The sequence below is a fragment of the Phodopus roborovskii genome, unplaced genomic scaffold (genome assembly GCF_943737965.1).
Source record: "Phodopus roborovskii unplaced genomic scaffold, PHOROB, whole genome shotgun sequence".
Taxonomy (NCBI): domain Eukaryota; kingdom Metazoa; phylum Chordata; class Mammalia; order Rodentia; family Cricetidae; genus Phodopus; species Phodopus roborovskii.
In genome coordinates, this window is record NW_026126461.1 from 1,635,714 (window position 1) to 1,658,963 (window position 23,250).

General features: G+C 47.3%; 1 protein-coding gene across 1 annotated transcript in view; it reads left to right on the top strand.

Annotated features, from left to right (window-relative positions):
* The window catches only part of Inpp5d (inositol polyphosphate-5-phosphatase D), a 96,403-nt gene that overhangs the window by 39,534 nt on the left and 33,619 nt on the right, over positions 1 to 23,250 (top strand). The window contains exons 3-9 of the mRNA XM_051190732.1: positions 3,565 to 3,712; positions 5,923 to 6,094; positions 8,177 to 8,317; positions 12,686 to 12,773; positions 18,285 to 18,365; positions 18,485 to 18,556; positions 19,835 to 19,958. Coding sequence (XP_051046689.1) covers positions 3,565 to 3,712; positions 5,923 to 6,094; positions 8,177 to 8,317; positions 12,686 to 12,773; positions 18,285 to 18,365; positions 18,485 to 18,556; positions 19,835 to 19,958 — 826 coding nt within the window. The remainder of the gene's footprint in view (positions 1 to 3,564; positions 3,713 to 5,922; positions 6,095 to 8,176; positions 8,318 to 12,685; positions 12,774 to 18,284; positions 18,366 to 18,484; positions 18,557 to 19,834; positions 19,959 to 23,250) is intronic.

Genomic DNA, 23,250 nt, shown 5'->3' on the forward strand with positions numbered 1-23,250 from the left:
TGCCTTTCCAACACTAGACTAGGGGACGCAATCCAAAGTGCCCCACTCTTAGAGAGTGGTGCCTGTGTGGGAGGAGGAGCGAAGTTTCCCTCCACAGTAGGGCCATTACCCACTAGCTAAGCATCCACCCAGAGGTGCCTGCTTCACCACCCTTGAAGTCTGAACTCAACTCTGCATTCCCCATCTTCCTGGAAGCCTGTGCCACCTGGGTAGTCAGCCACCATGGGCTGCCAGGCCCTGCTCCCTGACCCCTCTGACTGGTGCAAACACAAGCAGTGGCCCTCTCCCTCTCTCTCTCCTCTTTCCCTCTCTCTTCTTTTTTTCCAGTGATACGGCATATTGTGCATCTCATCTTGGGTGCCCAAATCGCATGTGCTTTCACACACGCAATCCTCAGGCACTCGCCATCCCCTGCTAAGACTCCTTTCACGGATTTACACACGGACCAGCCTACCTGATCCATTTCTTTGATATTTTCATACTCTTTCCAAATGCACAATGGCATGCCGTCCATTAGGTGTAACCCCAGCCCCCGACAGGAACTCACATACTTACAACCGCTTTAACTGAATTGACTTCAAAGGTCTTACATCTCATCAAGTTATGTCTGTTATTCCATTCTTGTTTGCATTTGAACAATTGAAAGACTATTCTGGAAATCTCGGTTGGTTAACTCACAAGAGATTATGGCAGTGTGGAGCTTTGAGAAAACAAGAGACTTTAATGAAAAGAATAAACGAACAGTTTTGTTAAGCTCTCTACAAATTTACTAAAACAGCCTAAGCCATAAACACACACACACAGAGAGAGAGATTTTTGTATGCAGTGCACATGAACACGCAAGTACACTTGGCAGACAGAGGGAGGCAGGGAGCCTTGTCTTCGCTACAGTGTGGAAGACTCATGAGCCTGGGTTCAGAGATAAGTCTGAGAGCTCGCATTCCTCGTTGTATCAGTTGCTTGTCCCATTGCTGTGACAACATACCTAACAAAAGCGACTTGAGGAGGAAAGGGGTTAGTTTGGTGTACAGTTCCAGGGGATACAGTCCACCTTGATGGGGGATGGGAAAGGTGCAGCAGGAGAAGCAGCGGTAGCTGATCACACTGTTCATACCCAGGAAGCAGAGAATGGTGAGTGTTGGTATCCGTTTGCTTCGTCCATTTTATTCATTTCTGGACCTCAGTCCATGGGGTGATGTCACCTCCATTTAGGATGGGCCTTCAATAACCCTAACCTAGACAGGCCCAAAGACTTGTATCCATGGCAAATCTTAATCCCATCAAGTTGGCAGGACACTTCATTCTGTTCCACTCACCTATGATCCTGATGTCACCAGATCATGGTCCTACCAAGTCTCCCAAATGAAGCCCTCCAACTCTCCGAAATGAGTGAATCTAATGTAGAGGTGATTGAGTCAGCCACCTGCTCGCCCTCCTGTGAGGACTTTCTAACCCAGAGCCATCTTCTTAGTGACCTCATAAGTAGTGGGTCTCTTTCAGCAAGAAGGCAACCAGCAGCTGCTCAAGAAACAGTTCAACCTCTGACCTCTAAACCTGAAGACAGGGACAGCTGGACATGGTGGCTCAGGCCTGTAATTCCAACATCCAGGTAGCTAAGGCAGGAGGATTGTCATGAGTTTGAGTTCAGTCTGAGCTACAATGTAAGACATTGTCTTAAAAGACAAGAGTGAACTATGGGTACTCCAGACTTGGTGTTTGGAGGCCCAGGTAGAGAAACTGTAACCCTGCAAAGCCACAGAAGACACATTAGAGAAAAGGGTTATGTGGTTCCTACCCCTCAGTATCTTAGTCTCTTGCTCCAATCTGGCTGCCGGCAGGGATATTGTCTTAGCAAGGGTATGCCTAGATGGATGAAAGGGCATCTTGGTGGGGGCTAGGCTAGATGTTCAGAGAAGACCTTGAATTTTCTGCTGCAGTTCCCTCTTCTACCAACATACAAGAGTCCCGGTCCAAGTGTTGGAACGGTAGAGCAGAGTTACCTCCACCATCAACAGCAGGGACACAAAGTGGTGAAGATCCCCGGGTTGCTTGGGCCACTTCCTGACCTTTAATTAAAACAAGCATAACCAAGGCCTGGATAGGTGGCCATGTGGCTAAGAGCACTGGCTGCTCTTGTAGAGGACCCAGGATTCAGTTTCTAGCACCCACGTGGATACCACGCACTGATCTCTAACTCCAGTGGGTACTGCACTCACGTGGTGCACATGCAAATATGAAAGCAAAACATACACATAAAATAATTTTATCTGTAAAAAGGTAGCTAAATCTAGCATAGTAGTGCACACCTTTCATCCCAGCACTCAGGAGGCAGGAACAAATAAATCTCTGTGAGTTCCAGGCCAACTAGGACTGCATGGTGAAACCAGTCTCAAAAACTAAACAAACGAAAACAGAATTATAACAAATGAAAAAAATCACAATAACAAGTTTTCCTGTTTTTAAAAGTAATAATCTGTCACAGTGGCACACACTTGTGATTTTAAGCACCTGAGAGTCTGAGGCAGGAGCATGGTTGCAAGTTTGAGGCCACCTTGTGCTACATAGCCAGACCCCAGTTCAAAACCTTAAATAAACAAACAACAAACAAACAAGCCTTGTTTGGTGGCATGTGTCCTTATTCCAAGTTAATCTGGGGTTTGAGCCAGGAGAAGGATGAACTCAAGCTTAGCCTGGATAATTTAGAGAAACTCTGCCTCAAAATTAAGTTAAAAGGGGCAGGAAACAACTGTGCCCTGTATGTATGCCCTATGTCTGTAATCCCAGCACTCAGGAGGCGGAGGTAGGAGATGTAGCACATGGTAGGATGCTCACCTAGCACGTGCAAAACCCTAGGTTCAATCCCCAGCACTGTAAATATGAGTAATTAATAAACAAATAGCCCAGGGCTGGGAGTGTCATTTAGTGGTAGGGTTGTGCTTTGCATGTGTGAGGATCTGAGTTCAACCTTCAACACCAAAAATAAAAAAAATATTTTTAGAAGTGATCTTTGTTTGGGGGGGGGGAGCAAAAATAGCTCTGTTCAGCACACACACCTAAACTATTAAAAATAGAACTCTTGGGCCTTTGAAATATGGTGATTTTTTTCAAAAATCTATATTTCCTAATTTGGGTATAAAAAATACTATATTTGTACAGTGAAATACTTATAAAAATAACTGCTAAAAAGAGAAAATAGTTTTTTGTTTTGTTTGTTTGGTTTTGGTTTTTTGAGACGGGGTTTCTCTGTGGTTTTGGAGGCTGTCCTGGAACTAGCTTTTGTAGACCAGGTTGGTCTTGAACTCACAGAGATCTGCCTGCCTCTGCCTCCTGAGTGCCTGGATTAAAGGCGTGTGCCACCACCGCCCTGCAAAAGAATAGTTTTTAAAACACCCCTATTTGCACCTTTGCAGAGGGCTCCTGGGGGCCACTGGCTACAGGATGTGGGGTGTGGGTGGAGAGCCTGCAGCTTTCTCTGGAGTATGGCCACCCCTGTCTCTTCGGTCTCTGCTGCAGGTGGACCTTGTGGTTGGGTGGCATTCCAGTTAAAATGTACTCTGTCCTCAGGCATCCGAAGGTGTCCCCATGAGGTTCTTCACAAAGTTGGACCAGCTCATCGAGTTTTACAAGAAAGAAAACATGGGGCTGGTGACCCACCTGCAGTACCCTGTGCCCCTGGAGGAGGACGCCATCGACGAGGCTGAAGAGGACACTGGTAAGAAGGGAGGAGAGGGTGCCAAGGGTGGGGAGGGAGGCGCCAGCAGGACTCTCGTCTCCCGGGTGCTCACAGAGCAGAGGGCCTTGCTGGCAGAGGGTGAGTATAGCACAGTGAGGATGGGTGGGGAACACGGGCTCCAAAGTCAGGTGTGGACCAGATTTCCTGCTCTCCAGCTTGTTGCCTTTGTGACTTTGGGTGACTTCGACTCTGAAGCACAAGCTTCCCTTTAAAGAGATTAGGTAACAATGACAGGTATCAGATGCCACAGGATCAGATGAGCCCATGAATGGACCTTCATTCACAGTCCACAGCAAACTCTCCTCCACACATGAAGCTCCCATCCCCGTTCATCACCATAACGAAAACAAGGCGATCCTTGCACCTAAGTGAGAGCTGGACCAAGTGCTTCTTCTTGTACCATCATTAAAGGCAACAAAAAAAAAAAAAAAAAAAAAAAAAAAAAAAAAATTGGCCATGGTGGTACATCCCCGAAATTGGGGAGGCTGAGGCAGGAGGAGCATGCGTTTGAGCTAGCCTGAGCTACATAGTGAGACACTACCATCTCTAAAGAGGCTCCTGAAATATGTCATGGAGAGACAGCTAATTAGAGAGCCTTGCAGCAGGCCACCCTTCTCAGAGGTCCCTTGCCTGTCAGAAGCAACCTCTTGACCCCCTCAGCTGGACAGTGTGCTCCTGGCAGGCTCCCTAGGGAAGACATTAGGCCAGCAATGCTGACATCCCAGGCCTGGCTCTTGCCTGGCCCTGGTGAGAAAATGCCAGGCACGTTCAAGGCATCTTGTTCTCCTGTGGGCTAGCTCCAGATCACCTGCCCCCTTCTCCAACCTCCTGCCTCCCAAGAGACCCCCCCCACCCCTTCCTGCTTGTTTAGCTCATGATACCTGCCAAGAGGCAGCCAGGTGATATGGCTACCAGCCCCGAGGAAGCAGTAGAGGAGGGCCAGGAGAAGCATGTGTCCTAGATGACCACAGTTCCGAGCCTGCTGATGGGGACTGCCATGTCTCCTCTGTCTGGCCTTTAGAGATTGGCAGCTGTGGTATAGCTCGGGCCAAAGATGACATGAGGGTCACATGGCAGCCTTGATCTTGCCCTCCACAGATGGCTGTTCTCACTGCCCTCCGGCCACGCACCCAACTTTTCTTCAGCTTTCTCTGCCCCTGGGATGCCATCGGACGCAAACCCCCAATGCTTCCTATAAAAGGCTCCAGAGACAAGTGGGGTTTCCTGACATTGACTGAGCCAGTTCCCCAAACAAGGCTCCTGGTCACATACAAGACCCAGAGCTAAGGGATATCCAGTGCCTGGACTAGCTGTCCGATCAATCTGTCTTGGGTCTTCACAAGGGCCTGAAGTGCCTGGGGTGTAGAATAGAATCAGAACTGTTTTCCACAGCCAGAGAGGGAGAGGAAAGGGTGTGCACATACATTCAAGGAAAAGCCCCCTTCTTCCTGTCACCTGGGCAGTGAGTGCTGTGGCTGAGAGCCAGGGTAGCCATTAGGGGTCTGGAGGGGCTTGGGCAGGAAGTCCTGAACCTAAATGGCTTAGTGACCTTTGTCTCTGTGTACATGAAAGATATTTGAAGGGAATTGGCACGGATCTCAATCTCTCAGACAAAGGTCTAGTTGTTTGTTTGATATGTCGGGTCTCTGAATGAGAGAACCCTTATTTTCTCAGTGTGTTTCTGGGGGTCTAGAAGAGGGAAGGGAGGCCGGAGTCTGGAGGGAAAGGAGAGAGGAGGAGACGGAAGTGGGGGGGGGAAGCAATTGAGGGGGCGGGCGGTTGGATGGGCTTGATGTCCTACTCATAAACCCTGGCTATATGTTGTAGCTCTGAAAGCCACGTCACTGTACTGATCTGCCGTTTGGTCTGTCCAAGACCAGCAATCCTGCAGGCATCCTTGTGCTTCTCAGGGCCAAATGACAACACAAGGTCTCTGCTGAGCAACATGGTAGCACAGACCACAGCCAGAGAGGACCCAGGTCTCAGGATTATGAAACCAGATCTATCTCAGGAAGCTCTCTATCTAATCAGGGAGTGGACATGGATGTGGGGAGGAGGAATAGGAACAATGGGACAGACCAGGACCTGGAACTTGGTAGCCTCTCCCTCACAGGGCTTTGGCAGAGATGCAGAGCAGGCTTATGCACACAGTGTCCTCACAGAGATGTTTGTCTCTGCTCTTTTGGTAGAAAGTGTCATGTCACCACCAGAGCTGCCTCCCAGAAACATTCCCGTGTCTGCTGGGCCCTGCGAGGCCAAGGACCCTCCTCTTCCAGTAGAGAACCCCCGAGCCCCTGAAGTCACCCGCCCCAGTCTCTCGGAGACGCTGTTTCAGCGACTACAGAGCATGGACACCTGTGGGTAAGTTTCTACCTGGAGCCCCCCTGAGAGGCTGGCCTGTGCCTAGTACCCAGCATCTGTACCCAGGCAAGCACAGGCCAGGCCCAGGCTGTAGGAAGCAGCAGGCCTTCTCATTCTCCTTACTAATAGTAAAGTTGAAAGACAACTTCTGTGTTCTTATCAGACTATCTCCCTCAAAAAAAAAAAAAAAAAAAAAAAAAAAAAAAAGTCATTTTTGTCCTTGGCTCATTTCTTTCAGATCAGGGTCTTTGTATTTGTCTTGTGAGATTTTATAATCTCCTTGTACACCAACCTTCATCATTATCTTTGTGAGGGAAAATGTCTCTTCTCCTTTTTCACTTACTTTTAAAGTTCTGGAGTGTTTTTAGTTCTTTCTGCCATAGTAAGTGCCAAGATTGCTTTCCATTTAGAAGGTCACTACCATTGTGTGGTCAGGTGGCACCTCCACACCCACGGTCGCCCACGTTCCTAAAGTGTTTCTCACAGGAAATCACTCTGCGGGCCGCCCCTGCTCATGGTATTGCATCCTATCATAGTCAGCCGCAGGGCAAGCTCTCTGTCTCACAGGCACACCCTACTCTCAGAAACAGTAGCCCCCCCCCCGCCCCGAACCCTAGGAAATCCAATGTGATTGTCCATGTGCTCTCCTCACACAGCTCCTATGGGGCCCCAGGATGGCACCACCAACTTATGGCTTCACTGGTAGGGTACTATCCCGTCAGACAGCTCTGTCCCACCAGCTGGCTCCCAAATAACCACACAGATACTTATTATTAATTATAGATGCTCGGCCAATAGCTTAGGCTTGTTACTAACTAGCCCTTACATCTTAAATTAACCCATATTTTTATCTATACCCTACCACATGGCAGTACATTTTTTCAGCACAGCGTATTCATCTCCTGCTTCCTCTGCATCTCCCTGGTGGCCCCTCACGACTCTGCCCTCCTTCTTCCTGGCATCCATTTAGTTTGGGTCTCCTGCTTAATCTCTTCCTGCCTAGCTATTGGCCAGTCCGCTTTTTATTAACAATGAGAACAACACTTCTTCACAGTGCATGAAAGGATTATTCCACAGCAGGGTGCAGACAATATTCATAGGGGAACTACATCAGATGCTGGGGGAAGGCTGGCTCCTAAGAGCTAGAGTCCAGGGAATGTATGGTCCCTGGGGATAAGTGATGGTGGGGGTGGGGGAGGTCAGGTGGTTCATCCTGATGGAAAGGAGACAACTTGGGTCCCAGAGTTGGAAACACACAGACACAAACACCTGCCCTTGTCCCTATCACTTTGTAAACTGAAAAAAACTAGGCCAAGCAGGGGTCCGGAATAGGTGGGCAGGCAGTCAGGCCACCTGAACATCCACTGCCTGGTCTCACATTCCTGTCCCAGTCACACAGAGAAGCCAGACATGATGAGATGTGTCTGTAATTCCAACATTTGTGAAGCGAGCTGGAGGTGCCAGCACTAAAGACGCAGAGACAGAAGATCAACAGTTCAAACAACCTGGGCTGCACAGGCAGACCCTAACCTACCTCCACCCCACCTCCAGCCCCTAAGAAAACAAAACTGGTAATACTTTGACTCTCCCATAGAGACCAGGGTGACCCCAACCCCTCTATATTTTTGTGCTCTGGATCACCTTTGACTGTGAATTTGGACTTTGTTTGAGGGTCATACCTACTTGTTACCTGTAGGCTGAATTGTCCTTCCAACCCTTGGATTCCACCTGTATGAGCTGAGATGTTTCAGAGGCTTTTGTCTCTAATAATAATAATAATAATAATAATAATAATAATAATGATGATGATGATGATGATGATGATGATGATGATGATGATGATAAACATTTCCCAGCCCCCAGCAGTACCCAAAAGTGCTCATCCCAAGAGTATTCTTGCTGGCCTCTACCTGGCTTTGATCTTCTCCTCTGCCTCTGCAGTCCCCACCTAAGGCACTGTCTCCACACAGGCACACAGCTCTCCAGCAAATGTCTCAGCCAGAGACTGAGAATCTTCAGTGTGTCACCATGGCTGTGGCCGGAACAGGCCAAGCAGGCTTTCACTTCCTTTTTCATTGTCAGGCTCCCAGAGGAGCATCTCAAAGCCATCCAGGATTATTTGAACACTCAGCTTGTCCTGGACTCTGACTTTGTGAAGACGGGCTCCAGCAACCTCCCTCACCTGAAGAAGCTGACTTCACTGCTCTGCAAGGAACTCCATGGGTAATGGAGGCCCCTGAGGGGGAGATGGGGGAGGGGGCGTCACAGGTAATGGGAGCCAGTGGATAAGGGCACCCCCAGAGGAGGATGGCCACAGCCAGAGAAGGCACTCATTAAAGTGGCCCTGTCGTGTTCTCCTCTCTGTCCAAAGGTCTCGGCTGCACTCACAGTAATTGGACAGTGGGCAGAGTCTGGAAAGCACCACGCTCATTTTAAAGCTCTTGTTCTCATAGAATCTGAATCTGGGCTGGGGAGGGTGGCTAATCCGCTTGTTCTTTCTTGTTGTTGTTGTTGTTGTTTGAGGGGGTGCATGTATGCATGTTGGAGATGCAGAGTCTTATATATGCTGTTTCCATTTTCTTGTTGCTGTACCAATCTTAGGTGGGTTGATAGTCAGAGAAGAGTCTTCCATCATTGGTACCTAAATCCCTGTACTCTTTAAAGATACAGGCAGTACATTTGGTACATGTGACAAATAATTCCTTTGGCATACCAAACAATCCTCAGGTTGGCCTTCCAGCTGTTTGTTTCAATTAACCGGCTTTCTCGGCTGCTGCTGTTGTACAGCCAGCTGGACTCAGGGTCGTCTTTTCTTTTCTTCTTCTGTTTTTTTGTTTTTTTGTTTTTTTTTCTGTTTTCTTTTTCTGTTTTTTCCAAGACAGGGTTTCTCTCTGTAGCTTTGGAGTCTGTCCTGGAACTAGCTCTGTAGACCAGGCTGGCTTAGAACTGACAGAAATTCTCCTGCCTCTGCCTCCCAAGTGCTGGGATTAAAGGTGTGTGCCACCAATACCTGGCTTTGGGGCTGTCATTTTTATAGGTCTCCATGGTATATTTTGTTCCATTGTTACAAATCATTCATCGCTAGGGGAAAATACACACGAATTGCTACACACACACACACACACACACACACACAAACACACATGGTTTTGTGACAGCTTATAACAAGCTACTATTTCTGCCTGGACACAGGTCCTGACCTCTGATGCTCACAACCATTTTAGTTCTAGTTCCAGGGGATCTGATGTCCTCTTCTGACCTCCATAAATACAAGTCGTACATATAGTGCACATGTACTCATATGCATAAAGTAAATTTTTAAAAATATTTTTAAAATAAAGGAATTATTTTCATAATGTTCAAAAAGGCAAGAATCCATTTCTACATTTTATTATTTTTAGGTTTAAATTTATTTTTATTTGAGTGTGTGCCTCCTTATCTGTATATGTACCATGTGCATGCATGTACCCATAGAGACAGGAATAGGGCAGCAGACTCCGGAAACTGGAATGATTGGATATTGTGAGCCACTCCATATAGATATTCAGACTCTAACTTCTTTCTCTGCCACAGCAGCCAGCTCTTAACTACTGAGTCACCTCTCTAGCCTCCCTTTTTTCAAACTTTTAAAGCTCGCCCTCCACCTCTTTTTGAGACAGGGTCTCAATATGTAGCTTATCCTGATTTGACACTGAATTGAGCCCTGTTCAATTCCCAGCACCTATATGGCAGCTAACAACTGTCTATCACTCTAGTCAGAGAGGACCCACACCCTCACACAGACAGACATGGAGACAAAGACCAAAGGGGGGGGGGAACTCACCCACAACCTGTGGGTGGTGGTGCATGCCTTTAATTCTAAAACTGGGGAGGCAGAGGCAGATGGCTCTCTGAGTTCCAGGCCAGCCTGGTTTACAGAGTGAGTTCCAGGGCCACAGGGATAAACTCTGACTCAGGAAAAAAAAAAAAAAAAAAAAAAAGCCCCAACCATAGCCCAGCAGTAGACAAATGGGAGGATCACTGGAGCTGGCCAGACACCAGCCTTGCTTCAAATTCAGTGAAAAAAACCCCTATCTCAAGGGAATGAGGCGAAGAGGATAAAGCTGGACACCTGACATCTTCCTCTGGCATAGTGCACGTGCACACTCGAATGTGCATACACCACCACACACACAACGAAATTTTAATGAGCAAATAATTGCTCCCTAGTAAATACTAATGATAAGTTTCTAACTATGCCATATAAGGAATTGCTAGAGAAAAGATAATAGGGGAAATAAAAAGTTATAAATTGCTTTATAAGAGCAACTAATCTGTCTAGAGTGAAAATAATGTGATAATGCAAAAGGCACAGTGCCCAGATTAACTAAAAAGCAGAGTGCTGAGTAAGTTTTTTAATGATGTATGAAAATGACGAAATTCCCAACAAATACTTGGTGAAAGAGATAGGCCATTCGTTCATTTAAAGAGAACTAGAGTAGAAATCAACCACCAAAAAAAAAAAAAAAAAAACTTAAAGGCATTAGAAATTAATATAGAACCCCACTCAGGACCCCATGACATAATTGCAGACATTACCATGTATGGCAGTACATACCTATAATCTTGGCAAATGGAGGCAAAAGGACCAGAAGTTCAAGGTCATCCTCAGCTTCATAGCAAGGATGAGACTAGCGGGGTTACATGAGACCCTGGGGGGTGGGGGGAGCCAGAACGGGAGAAAGGGCGATAGAGAAAAAAAGTAGTAAAAGCAACACAGAAATTCAGTCAAGCCATTGTTCCAGTAACAGAACCAGCAGCCTGGCAACCGTGCTGTTTGTTACAAGGGTTGTCAGCAATGAAATAAAGCCACAATCCCTGGCTCTTCTCATTTTCTAATCGGAAATAAAAAAAGAAAGTCTCTCCGAACAACACTGTTGGGGACAGTATTTATAATGACAAAGATCTCACACTAACCCAAACTTCTACGATTTGGGCACATCCCTTGGCAGCTTATTTTGAAAACTTTTGGATGTTAAACATGTAGAAGCATGGCCAGTTTTATAACATGCTAAGTGAAAAATCAGACTTAAGACTTTAAGGGTGTGGCAGTAACAGAAAGAGAGGAATACAGAACTCATCAAACCTAGTTCTGGGATTATCGACAAACTCGATACTCTTCAACTGCCAGGAGATCTGAATTTGAACACAGGGAACCCCACCCAGCACCCCAAAGTTGAATTATTTATTTACTTTTCCTTATTTTCTTTTTTCTCCCTTTTCTTTGTAGTCCTAGCTGTCCTGGAACTCACTATGTAGACCAGGCTAGCCTTAAACTCAGAGATCCACCTACCGCTGCCTCTGCCTCCTGCATGCTGAGATTAAAGGTGTGTGCTGTCACTTCCAGCTTCCTTTATCATTTTAAAAAGGAATTTCATACTTCGTGGGTACTGTATTTATATTATTTCCTCCTCCCTGTCCTCTCTCTGACTCTTCCAAAATCCCCTCCACTCACTCAAATTCCTACCTCAGACTCTATTATTGTTACATACACACATATAAATATATAATGCTATCTGCTGAGTTCATTTAGTGTTGCTCATATGTTGCCTATTTAAAATGTGCTCTCTAGGCCAGGCATTGGTGGCACATGCCATTTCGTCCAGGCCCTCAGAAGGGAGAGGCAGGCAGATCTCTGTGAGTGAGTGTGTGAGTTTGAGGCCAGCCTGATCTACACAGTGAGTTCCAGGACAGTCTCCACAGTGAGTTCCAGGACAGTCTCCACAGTGAGTTCCAGGACAGTCTCCAAAGCAATACAGAGAAACCCTGTCTCAAAACAACAACAACAAAGGTGCTTTCCAGGAGGCTGGATAAAGTTCTTGCTGTGTAAGCCTAAGGACCAGAGCTCAGCTCCCCATTTACCATGTAAAGACCAGATGGGTGTGGTAGCTCACCTGTGATCCCGGCATGCATGCCGGAAGCAAAGACAGGGAGTCCCTGGAGACATGGAATTCCTGAAGCAAAATGGTTGGACAGACTAGCTGAACTGGACCCTACCCCCAACATAAAGTGGAGGGAGTGTGATGGAGAAAGATGCCTAAAGTCAACCTCAGTCCTCGGCACGCATGTGCACACATATACATACTCATTACACACACACACACACACAAACACACACACACAAGTAAATGGATTTAAAAATGGACTCTTCAGACCAAAGTGTAGTGAAGCCCAGTCATTTGCATTTTTAATGATGGGTGTGTGTGTGTGTGTGTGTGTGTGGTGTGCATTTCCTACAAAAACACTAAATATTGGGAATCGTGTTCCTAAATGATCTTAAAGTAGTTTGTGTTTCCTGATTGGAGTTCTCCACAGGCTACATAGTGCTGAGTGGGTTATGCTCCTGTCTGATGGGGATGGAAAGGGTAGGGGGTCTGGGTAGGAGGGTGAGCCAGGCCAACAGGATGACCGATCTTTGCCTGGGCATGTCCTACTGGGGAGGGTTCTGGGATTTGCCACTAGGGTGTGACCTGCTGCAGCTAGGGCCTGTGTTGCCTTGAGTGCTTCTAGTTCCCACTAATTCTTGAACTTTACCTTGATCTCTGCTTTCAGGGAAGTCATCAGGACCCTCCCATCCCTGGAGTCCTTGCAGAGGTTGTTTGACCAGCAGCTGTCCCCAGGCCTCCGACCGAGACCTCAGGTACGGGGTTGGGGTTGGAGTTTGGAAAGATGAAATTGCTACACTGAGGAGAGGGAAGAGCTATGGAGCGCCTGAGGGACTCTGAAGGCAGATGGAAGCACTGCCCGTCAATGTCTGCTAGTTTAATGAGACGTCGTGGGGGCTGGGGCTGGGGGTGGGTAAAACCCCTGCCCTGTAAAGGCATTTCCTGGCACCAGCCTCCATTTCAGACAGTGCACCACTCAGACAAACTGCCGGTGTTGGATGAGGAGGCAAGCAGGGCCGTTCCCATCATTTCTTTCCAGAAATTGAAAAAAAAAAAAAAAAACTATGAGGTCCCAAAGTTCTTCATACATTTAACTCCAGGGACTGCAAGATGGTGGTGCCCCTCCCCCACAGCTGCTCATGCCTGGGCAGGAGTCAAGGGTCAAATTAAGAATATATATATATATATATATATATATATATATATATATATATTTGTGTGTGTGTGTGTGTGTGGGTGGGTGTGTGGGTGGGTGTGTGTGTGTGTGCCCTCAGTAAATTTAAAATCAAGTAAGGACCAGAACTTAGATCCGTATGTTTCAGCATTGTTAAAAGTGAGACCACATAGCCCAGCAGTGGTGGTGCATGCCTTTAATGCCAGCAATTGGGAGGAGGAGACAGGTGGATCTCTGTGAGTCTGAGGCCAGCCAGCTTGGTCCTCACAGCAAGTTCCAAGACAGCCAGGGCTGTTATACAGAGAAAGCCTGTCTAAATAAAAAGTGGGAACATGAAAGAACACAGCATGGTCTAGGGTCAGAGAGGCCAATGTCTCCAAAGATACAAATATTACTTACTGTTAAATACTAGGAACAACAAATAAAATAGATAAAAATTAGCCCTATTCTAATGATGTACGTATATTTTTGATTTTGGAAAACTGGCCACCTGCTTTCCATCTCCTGCCTTAGCCTCCAAAGTGCTAGGGTTCCAGACATATGTGAACATACCTGGCTAAAGCCTATTGTGAAGGGGGGTGATGAGTGTGTGTTTGGCCCGTGTACATGAATGTGTGTGTGCACGAATGTACATGTACTGGCACATGAAGACCAGAGGTGAATGTCAGATGTCTTCTTCACTTGCTATCCACCTCATGCTTTTTATCACGTTTTATCTATTTATTGTATGTGTGCATGCATGCATACACTCATGAGCGTGTACCAGGGCACGGGCGCGAAGGTGACTTGCAGGAATCGGCCCCTTCCTTACACCATATGAGTCCCAGAATCAAACTCCTGGCCATACCTTTACACGATGCGCCGTCTTCCTGGCTCTCCCTTATCTTTTGAGATAGGATCTCTCACTGAACCTGGAGCTCATCTAGATTCCCCTTGGCTGGCTAGCCAATAATCTTCAAGGGTTAAACCCTCATTCTATCCACATCCAACTTCCACCCTCAGGGCCGGAGTTCCAGATGCCTGCCACCAAGCCCAGGTCTTTCCTGGAAGCCTGCGATCCAAACTCAGTTCCCATGTTTGTATGGCAGGCACATTATCAAATTAAGCCTTCTCTCCAGCCCTTTAGTTTTTGAGTGGGGGAAAGACTATAAACCAGGCCACTCACTGACTGTAGGTAGGAAATAGACCATATACATGAGAAAAGATGGGTAACCAGGAAATGCTATTCAACTCCTCTCTTGCTTATCAGATAGGAGAAACGTTGACTGCTGCAGGTAATTTTGACTTTGGGAGTGACGGTGAATACACACAGGTTTTCTGAAGGGCAGAAACGTTGGCTGCTCTCTCCTGAAGGGAAACGGGGGAGTGGATCTGGGGGAGAGGGTAGGGGGACTAAGAGGGTGGGAGGGGAGGGAAACTGCAGAGGAACATATTGGCTGGGAGAAGAATTAAAAACAAAATTTAAAAAAGACTGCAAGCATCGTTTGAGTAGTCCTCTGTCTGGGTGGGAAGCTGGCTTAGAGACCACATGGGCACTGAGAGGCACTGATAAGGGCAGGTACGGATGCTACGTCTGAAAATGAAGACAGGCAATTAGATGGATGAGCAGATATGGCACAATAAGAGAATTCTGTCCACAGAAGCCGCTGTGGAGTGAGCTCTGGGTATTCTCATTTGCTGTTTAGGGATAGCATTTTACAATCCAAAGAGTGCTGATTGCCACTGGAGAGAGATGGGCCCGCCAAGGAGCTTGAGTTTGTAGGGGTGTTAAAATTACTCTGAAGAGTTAGTATTTCAAGACTCCTGAGCAAGCTGACAGCGGATTAGACACATAAGTGGGGGTGTCACAAAAGTGTGGGGCTCGGAGAAAGCCCCTGGGATGGCAATTTTTAAGCCACCCTCAGGCAAAAAGAATAGGTAGGGGCTTGGAACCTGGTGTGCCGGAATCGGGTGACCATGCAGCTCTTGGGAACACGAGGAAGGAAATTCCTGGAAAGAAAGGTCGCTTCATAGCAGCCTTGAAAATAGATGAGTGATTAGTAGTCCTAGTTCTTCAGAAGACTGAGGCAGGAGGATTACTTGAGCCCAGAGGTTCTTTCTAGATCAGTATGCCTAGCATAGCAAGACTCCAATCAGAAAGGGGGTGGGGGGAGGAAGGAAGGAAGAAAGGAAGGAAGGAAGGAAAGAAGGAAAAGGAAGAAAGGTGAAACCAAATAGGTGAAGGGTCATGCTCGTCTTTTCCTGCTCCACGTGTCCTGTGCACAAGAACTTCCCTAGTGCCACACCCAGCAAAGGAAAAGAGGGCAGAGTCCCTCTTCTCCGTCACCCTTGACCTTACTAACAGCCAGCTATAATCTGTTTTCACAAAAGAACAGCTTTCCGGAGCTGTTCCCATCTGCAGTTGCTCTGAATAGCCATCTTGAAATATGCCAGAGAAGAATATTTTGAGCTAGCCTATTTTGGTCTCCCACAAGGATTTTACAGGGAAAAATATATTTGTGTTCTATTTATACAACTAAAAATATTCATCAGAGCGGGGGAAACTGGTTCTTCGCTGTTCTTGAAGTGAAGGATGGGTTAATTTCTAAGAAATCAAACGCAAGTCTAGGTGAAATGGGTGCTGCCAGACACTAGCATTTACACAGCTTGAACGGGAGCACACATTCCAAATCTTTGAAGTAGGTAAGGAGAGAGCCCAGGTCTCCAGAATGGGGCCTGCAGCAGGCAGTAAGGAGGACTGTGCTTGCAATTGGAAGCAGAAAAAAGTAGTGACCGGGTAGAGAGTGGCAAGGTTGCGCCCTCTACATAGGGTAGAATATATATCTCACTCCTACCCCTCATAAGGCAGAGAAATATCTATCTTTGTTTTAAATGTTTATCTTTTCTTCTTCTTCTTCTTCTTCTTCTTCTTCTTCTTCTTCTTCTTCTTCTTCTTCTTCTTCTTCTTCTTCTTCTTCTTCTTCTTCTTCTTCTTCTTCTTCTTCTTCTTTTTAACTCACTGAGACCCACCTGCCTCTGCCTCCCCAATGCTGGGATCAAAGGCATGCACCATCATACTCGGCTGGCTCTTGGTTGTTTGTTTGGGTTTTGGTGTGTGTGTGTGTGTGTGTGTGTGTGTGTGAGTGGGTGTGTGTGGGTGTGTGTGTGTGAGTGAGTGTGTGTGTGTGAGTGAGTGTGTGTGTGTGTGTGTGTGTGTGTGTGTGTGTGTGTTATGAGCAGATGTCCACAGAGGCAAGAAGAAGGTGTTGGATCCCCTGGAACTAGAGTTACAGGCAGTTGTTTGTAAAAATATCCAACGTGGGTGTTGGGAGCTGAACTCAGGTCCTCTTGAACACTGAAAAAAATGCTCTTAACCACTGAGCCATCTGTCAGCCCCAAGAATATCTATCTGGATGGGCCTTCAGCCTTACAGTCTTACAGTCCAGAGGAGTGGCCTAATGCAGGGGTAGGGAAAGAAGACTGCTCTTCACTCCCTGAAGTAATGGCCTGCCCTGCACAGTGGGGGGAGGAGCAGATATGCCCAGGTTTGTGTCTGACATCTTGTCAAGGCACTGACTCTTGCCACCACAGAGCCCTTTTCCTTGGGGAGGCAAAGAAGATCATACTGGAGACTTGAAAAAATACAACAGCCAAAATAGTTGCTGGTCAAGGGGATGGCATTAGCCCTGAGTCAAGCCTACAAACCCCTTTAAAAGTGTAGCTAAGCTCTGAATGGTTTCATGCCTTTAATGCCAGCACTTGGTGGGTGGGGGCACCGCAGAGGTAGGAAATGTCTGTGAGTTTGAGACCAGCCTGGTCTATGGAGTGAGTTCCAGGACAGCCAGGGCTATACAGGGAAACTCTGTAGCTAAAGCTGGGTTTGATTAATCAGGCCTGTAAGTCCAGTTTGTAAGATGCTAAGAAAGGAAGATTGAAAGCTGAAGGTTTGCCTGGGCTTTGTCTCCAGACCGTGTCTCAAGCAAACAGAAAACAGCGCAAATCAAAAGCCATTGTAGCCTGGCTGATAGCATGAGCAAGGGCTCTGGTGAAAGACTAGTGTCCAAGTTAGTCACACACAGGTCTAGTGTGTTCATCCCACTTCCGTAGGCAGGGGCTGGGCCTCGTTAACCCCGCCTCTCTCGCAGGACAGCAATTCTGAGGTAAAAGAGATATTTTAGAATTTAGCTTTTGCTTTGGTTTTTCTCCTTTCAGTGCTTGGGATTGAACTTGGACCTCACTCATGCAGCTCATGCCTCAGCCTTGCAAATGTCTATTCTATAAATATATGCTTGGAGTCAGGCCCAGCATACATGGGGACCGGACCCAGTCTGCCATTTATTAGCTATGTGTGTTTGGATAAGTGACTATGCTTTGGGGCCCCATTGTTAACTAGACAGGCTTGTTAAGTATCCTCATTGGGCAGACATCAGTGCTGAAACCCTGAACACTGTGGTCTCATGGAACTCACACTCCAGCAAGGGAACCATATACCAAACCCACAACTGAAAGCAACAACTTCACCCCACGGTGAAGATCACAGCAGGGTGATTTCACAGTGACAACCAGGCGTTGTTTAAGCTGTGGTAGTCAGAGAGGAGCTCTTTGTGGATCCGAGATGTTCTGAGATCCAAGCCTCTGGATATTCTTTAGCAAGCATAGCTCAAGGCAGACCAGAAGGGAGGAGGAAGATGGTTCAGAGTAGAGCATCCTTACCTGCAGCACCTTCAGAGGCAGGGTATGGAGTTTGCCTGGGCTGCCCTGGGAAGCAACCAGCCAGGCTTTGGGGGGGGGATATGATGGTATATTTTGGAAGTAGAGCAATAACACCAGCTCAGGCGACGTAGGAGGGCAGGAAGGTGATGATCGAGGATGTCCCCAGAGTTTTAAGGACTGTGTGGGTGGGGTGAGAAGCATTGTGGGTGAGGCAGAGTCAAAGAGAAGAGTGGAGATCTATTTTTTAGCCATGAGGAATTTGGGGTGTTTATATATACACCTCAGTATCCTTGTCTTCAGACAGGAGTGATAATGATACTGGTGGTAGACGGGTGGAGAGAGGAGCAGTATGGGAAGTGTTGTGTGCCAAACCTCACTTGTTATCATTTTCATTTCCCAGGTGCCCAGTGAAGCCAACCCTATCAACATGGTGGCCAAGCTCAGCCAGCTGACAAGTCTACTGTCTTCCATTGAAGATAAGGTACTCACAGGGATATTACTACACCTCTTGATTTTCCTGGAGTTCCCTCTTTACACCAAGAGCATCAAAGTCCCAGGTTGTGCAGTCCTATGACTCTGACTCATCACTGCTGTCCACAGGTCAAAGCCTTGTTGCATGAGGGCTCTGAGTCTCCCAACAGATGTTCCCTCATCCCTCCAGTCACCTTTGAGGTAAGTGACTCTGGAAGAGTGGTGCTGTACCTGCAGATCTATCCACCCTTGGGGCCACCGTGGTTCCTGTGAAAAGAAGGCTTTTGACCTGGGCTGGAGAAGGAAGGGCAAGGCACCCAGTGGCAGAGAACAGTGGGTGAAGCCACCTACTTGGGAAAGCGGATAAATGTTAACATTGCTGCCTAACTGTATCGGTGAAGCCCCCCATCATGGGGAGCCTGTGAAGAAAGAGCTCCTCACTGGTCCCAAGGTGCTTTAAACCTTATCCTCCTTAAATCAGGAGGAAGAATAACATCAAACCGAGGGTTACAGACTGCTTATAAAAATAGTGTCTGGGGGAGGGGGCAGTTAGAGAAATCAATTCTTGTCATTTCCTTAAAAATGACTGGCTTAGGCTGAGACCCAGAAAGGTGTTTTATTCTTTATGGACCCCCACATTTCTGGTGCTTCCAGGCCTACCTAGTCCCACCTTCATGAGACACTCCAAGGTTCCTTCCTCATCCCTGAAAACAATCCCATAGAAGATGAATTTCTATCACTTTCTTCCTCCACTGTTCTTTTTAGTTTTATTTCTAGTTAGTTATTTTGTGCGCATGTGTGCATGCGTGCATGCATGCATGCATGTGTGTGTCTGTGGGGGTAAGAGGACAGCTTGCAAGAATGGGTTCTCTCCTCCTACCATGTGGGTCCCAAGGACTGACTCCAGGTCACCAGGCTTGGTGGCAGGCTCCTTTACCCACAAAACCATCTGGCCTGAGTCTTCTATCATTCTTATTTGTTTGTTTGTTTGTTTGAAATAAAGTCCCACCACACTCATTTTCATTTTCTGAACATGCCCAGGCAAGAGTGTTCTTCATAATTATTATCAGTAGATGTTCAATTAGCGGTTGTAACAAGGCCCCAGAGTGTGAATCTATTAGTAAGATTCTTCCCAGAAGTAGATGACACATCAGATTAATGACTGTTGTCAAACTAATCAGTGAATGAACCATTTCCCAACAGTTCATCTGTTTCCTCCACCAAAGCTGTTGGGGGAACAGCTGGGTTGAGCAATGGGCAGGCCTAGCTCAGCTTCGGTGTGAGCCATTTTCAGGCATGTTATGGAACAGAGGGGTGTTATGCAGTGTGCCTGTGTCAGGCCAGGTGGGGAAGGCCTAGAGTTGATAGCCAGATAGCCCTACACAGGACACTGACCCAGGTTCCCCCAACTGTGTAGGCAAATTGATCAGAGCTGGCATCCCAAGCCCAGCCACTGACTACATCTCTTACCCTGTGAAGGTGAAGTCAGAGTCCCTGGGGATTCCTCAGAAAATGCATCTCAAAGTGGACGTCGAGTCTGGGAAACTGATCATTAAGAAGTCCAAAGATGGTTCTGAGGACAAGTTCTACAGCCACAAAAAAAGTAAGCCACCCCTCCCCATCCTGCCCCAACCCTTCAACATACACCCCGTGTTCTGGTTCTGTGTGGCAACTCTTACAATAAGTGTCCAAAGAGTCTTAGTTACTTTTCTACTCCTGTGACAAAATAATTACAGTCAAGACAACTTGCAAAATAAAATGTTAGCTGTGGGGCTCATGGTTCCAGAGGGCTAGCATCCATGACCATCACGATGGAGAGCACGGCAGCAGGCAGGCAGGCATGGACCTGGAGCAGTAGCTGAGAGCCTACGTCTGCACTCACAAGCATGAGGCAGAGAGAGTTAATTGAGGATGCTGTGGGCTTCTGAAACCACAAAGCCCACCCCCCATACACACACTGCCACACCTCCCCCAACAAGGCCATAGCTCCTAATTCTTCCTAAATACCAACTGGGAACCAAACATTCAAGTACACGAGCCTATGTTGACCACAGTAACTGTCAGCAAAAGCCAGTCCCCCTCCCCCCTTTTTGAGAGTGGTCCCTGTGCCTGGGTGCTCCCTGAGCTTCTCCTGACATTGAAATTCCTTTCTTGATACAAAGACACACTTTAGGGGTCTCCCCTGTATACTTTGCCAAAACCCCTGGAAATGAGATGATAAATTAACTACTTGTCCCAACTGCCCCGTAGCTGTCCTGTGTGTACATGTGGGGTTTTCATATCTGCGTGTGTGACTGCTTACCTCTTCCCCGCAAGCATGTAGTTACCTGTCCACATGGAATAGGCCCTATACTGATGGTATGGCTGGGAGAACTACTGGGTGCTGGGTGGGCTCCTTTAGGAAAGCACTAACCCCGTGGAACTGATGTGCATGAACTCTGTGTCTCAGTGGTTTAGACTCACACCCCAGCTCTGACACTTAGAAGCTGGGGACCTTGGTCCACCTCTCCAAGCCTCTGTTTCTCATTCTCAGGGATGAGAAAGGTTGAGACACCAGCTGCTCTCATGGACGCTGCCGAGCCACTGCAGCTCTGTCTGTCACACTATCTGGTATTTTTATGCACAGAGGGAATGACCCCCACAACAGCTGGTGGAGAAGCTGCTGTGGGCAGAACAGTGTCCAGGGCAGCAAGCGACCCATCTGGTCCCTGCCCACGTGCAATTTGCATTCTGGTGCATTGAGGGTGAATACATACTCAGATAAATCTATCAATACAGGGGTTTCAGCTCCTTGGAAGCAAATGGAGCAGCGTACAGTGGAGGCTAGCCCCTTTAAGCAATGAGCTTGTGAGTGGAGGGCTCAGGGTGTGAAATGACAGGGGCAAACACCGTGAGGTGGAGTGATCGGGGTCTTGAAGATCAGAAGTGGGCCTGGGGGTGGTGTAGCAACTGAACTGGAGGGCAAGGGGAGTGTTGGATGCCCTAGCCTTCAGGCAAGGTGAGCATCTCATGAAGAGGACCGTGGAAAACTCCCAAGCAGGAAGTTTCAGGCTAGACCTTGGTGCTGTTGGGTTAGCACCGAAGGTGGTTCTTGGGGTGACTGTTCACCACCACAACATGGGGTTTGACTGCACACCTTCACATCCAGGCATACCTCCTGTCAGCGGGGTCACCTAGCCTCTCTGTGCCTCTAGTCTTTATGTCACCAGGGGGACTGCATAAGAAGCCATGAATTCATGCTCATGAGAGAAATTTTCACGTCTCCTTACTGCTCTGAGGTGAATGGGAAAATGTCCAGGCAGGGGCTAAAGATGGGGCCCTATCAGGGGTAGAGCACAGCCAGGGAGGGGCCAAGGTAGTACTGGGCAGGAGAAGGTCTCTTTTCCTCTCTTGCATCTTGAGTTCTTGGCAGAGTCAGGACAAATTACCAAGAGAAAAGAGAATGGATTGGTCACATGTAAGTCTCATGTGATGTGGAAGCTTTCACAGGGACACCGGGACTGGCAGGGTGGCTGAGCAGGCTGTCAGGGCCAGGTTTGGGAAGAGTCGGGGCTGGAGACTGACAGCACAGAAAAACTGCAAGTTAGGGCAGTGGGAGGAGCCCAGCCAGGCCTGCAAGCCAGAATCCTCTCAACCTATTTGTCCTTGGCAATAGGATGGCCTTCCCTCCAGGGGTGGATAGCGTATTTGTCACATGAGGGTCTTATCACCAGCGTAAAGATAGACCAGTAAGTCCTCTCTGCCACTGCAGCCCTTCTGTCAAGGTGCTGTGTTTTGGGCTACAGGTACTGTGTTTGGGGTACAGGTGCTACGTACTGGGTCCCCAGACCATCAATAGATACCACAAGCAGTGTTCCCATTCTCCTCCTCATGTTGCTGTAAGGACAGACTGGGATGAGGTGGGGGCAGGGAGAAGAATCAGGAAAGAGGGCCCCTGGACTCTGAAGTAAGATGCTGCCAGGTAATTGTAGAATTGAGCTCGCAGCATCCAGGCAGGGCTTCGCCTTACTGCATCCAGTTGGGGAGTGACAGATGTTTGAGCAGGCAGCCTGTGCTTAGACAAGTGTGTGCCACTTGTGCAGGGAGAGCTGGTCAAGGGATCCATGGCTAACAAGGTCACTCTAAGCTCCTGAGAAGTGCTGAGAACCGGGTGTCAGTGCTAGGTGCTGTAGCCACTGTTGACAGCTATGGAATTTACCTCCCATGCTACTTAGACAGATTCACCCATTCCACACTGTACCCATGTTTCAGAGCCTCCTGTGCGCTGTTATGTATGTGTAGCTTTCTCTACCAATAAAAATAAATAAATAAATAAATTGAAATGTTGAGAGAGGATGGAGGGAAGGAGAAAGAGGCTTCCTTTCTGTAGGTATTTTTGATTTATTTGGTTGGCTGGTTTTTTTTTTTTTTTTTTTTTTTTAAACAGAGGCTCTTGTTTTCCAAGCTAGTTTTTAATTCACTGTGTAGATAAGGCTGGTCTAGAATTCCAGATGCTTCTGACACCACCTGTGTAATTGCATTCCATACTCATAATCTATATCTCACTGGTTTCAAGAAAGGAGAAAAGACAAATAAGCAAATGTTTAAAACAAAATCCTATGTTGCCAAATGACCTTAGACTGCACCCTCCCAGATGCTTTCCAAATAGTGTGAGGCTGTGCATGGTGGTACAGCCTTTTAATTCCAGTGCTTAGAATGCAGAACAGGCAGATCTTCATGAATTCGAGGCCAATGTAATCTATATAGTGAGCCTCAGGACAGCTAGGGCTGCATAATGAGACCCTGTCTCAAATAAATAAATAAATAAATAAATAAATAAATAAATAACAGCAACAATAATAGTGCAAGCTGGGTGTTGTACATGTCTGCAATCTTAGCACCTGGAAACTTGTACT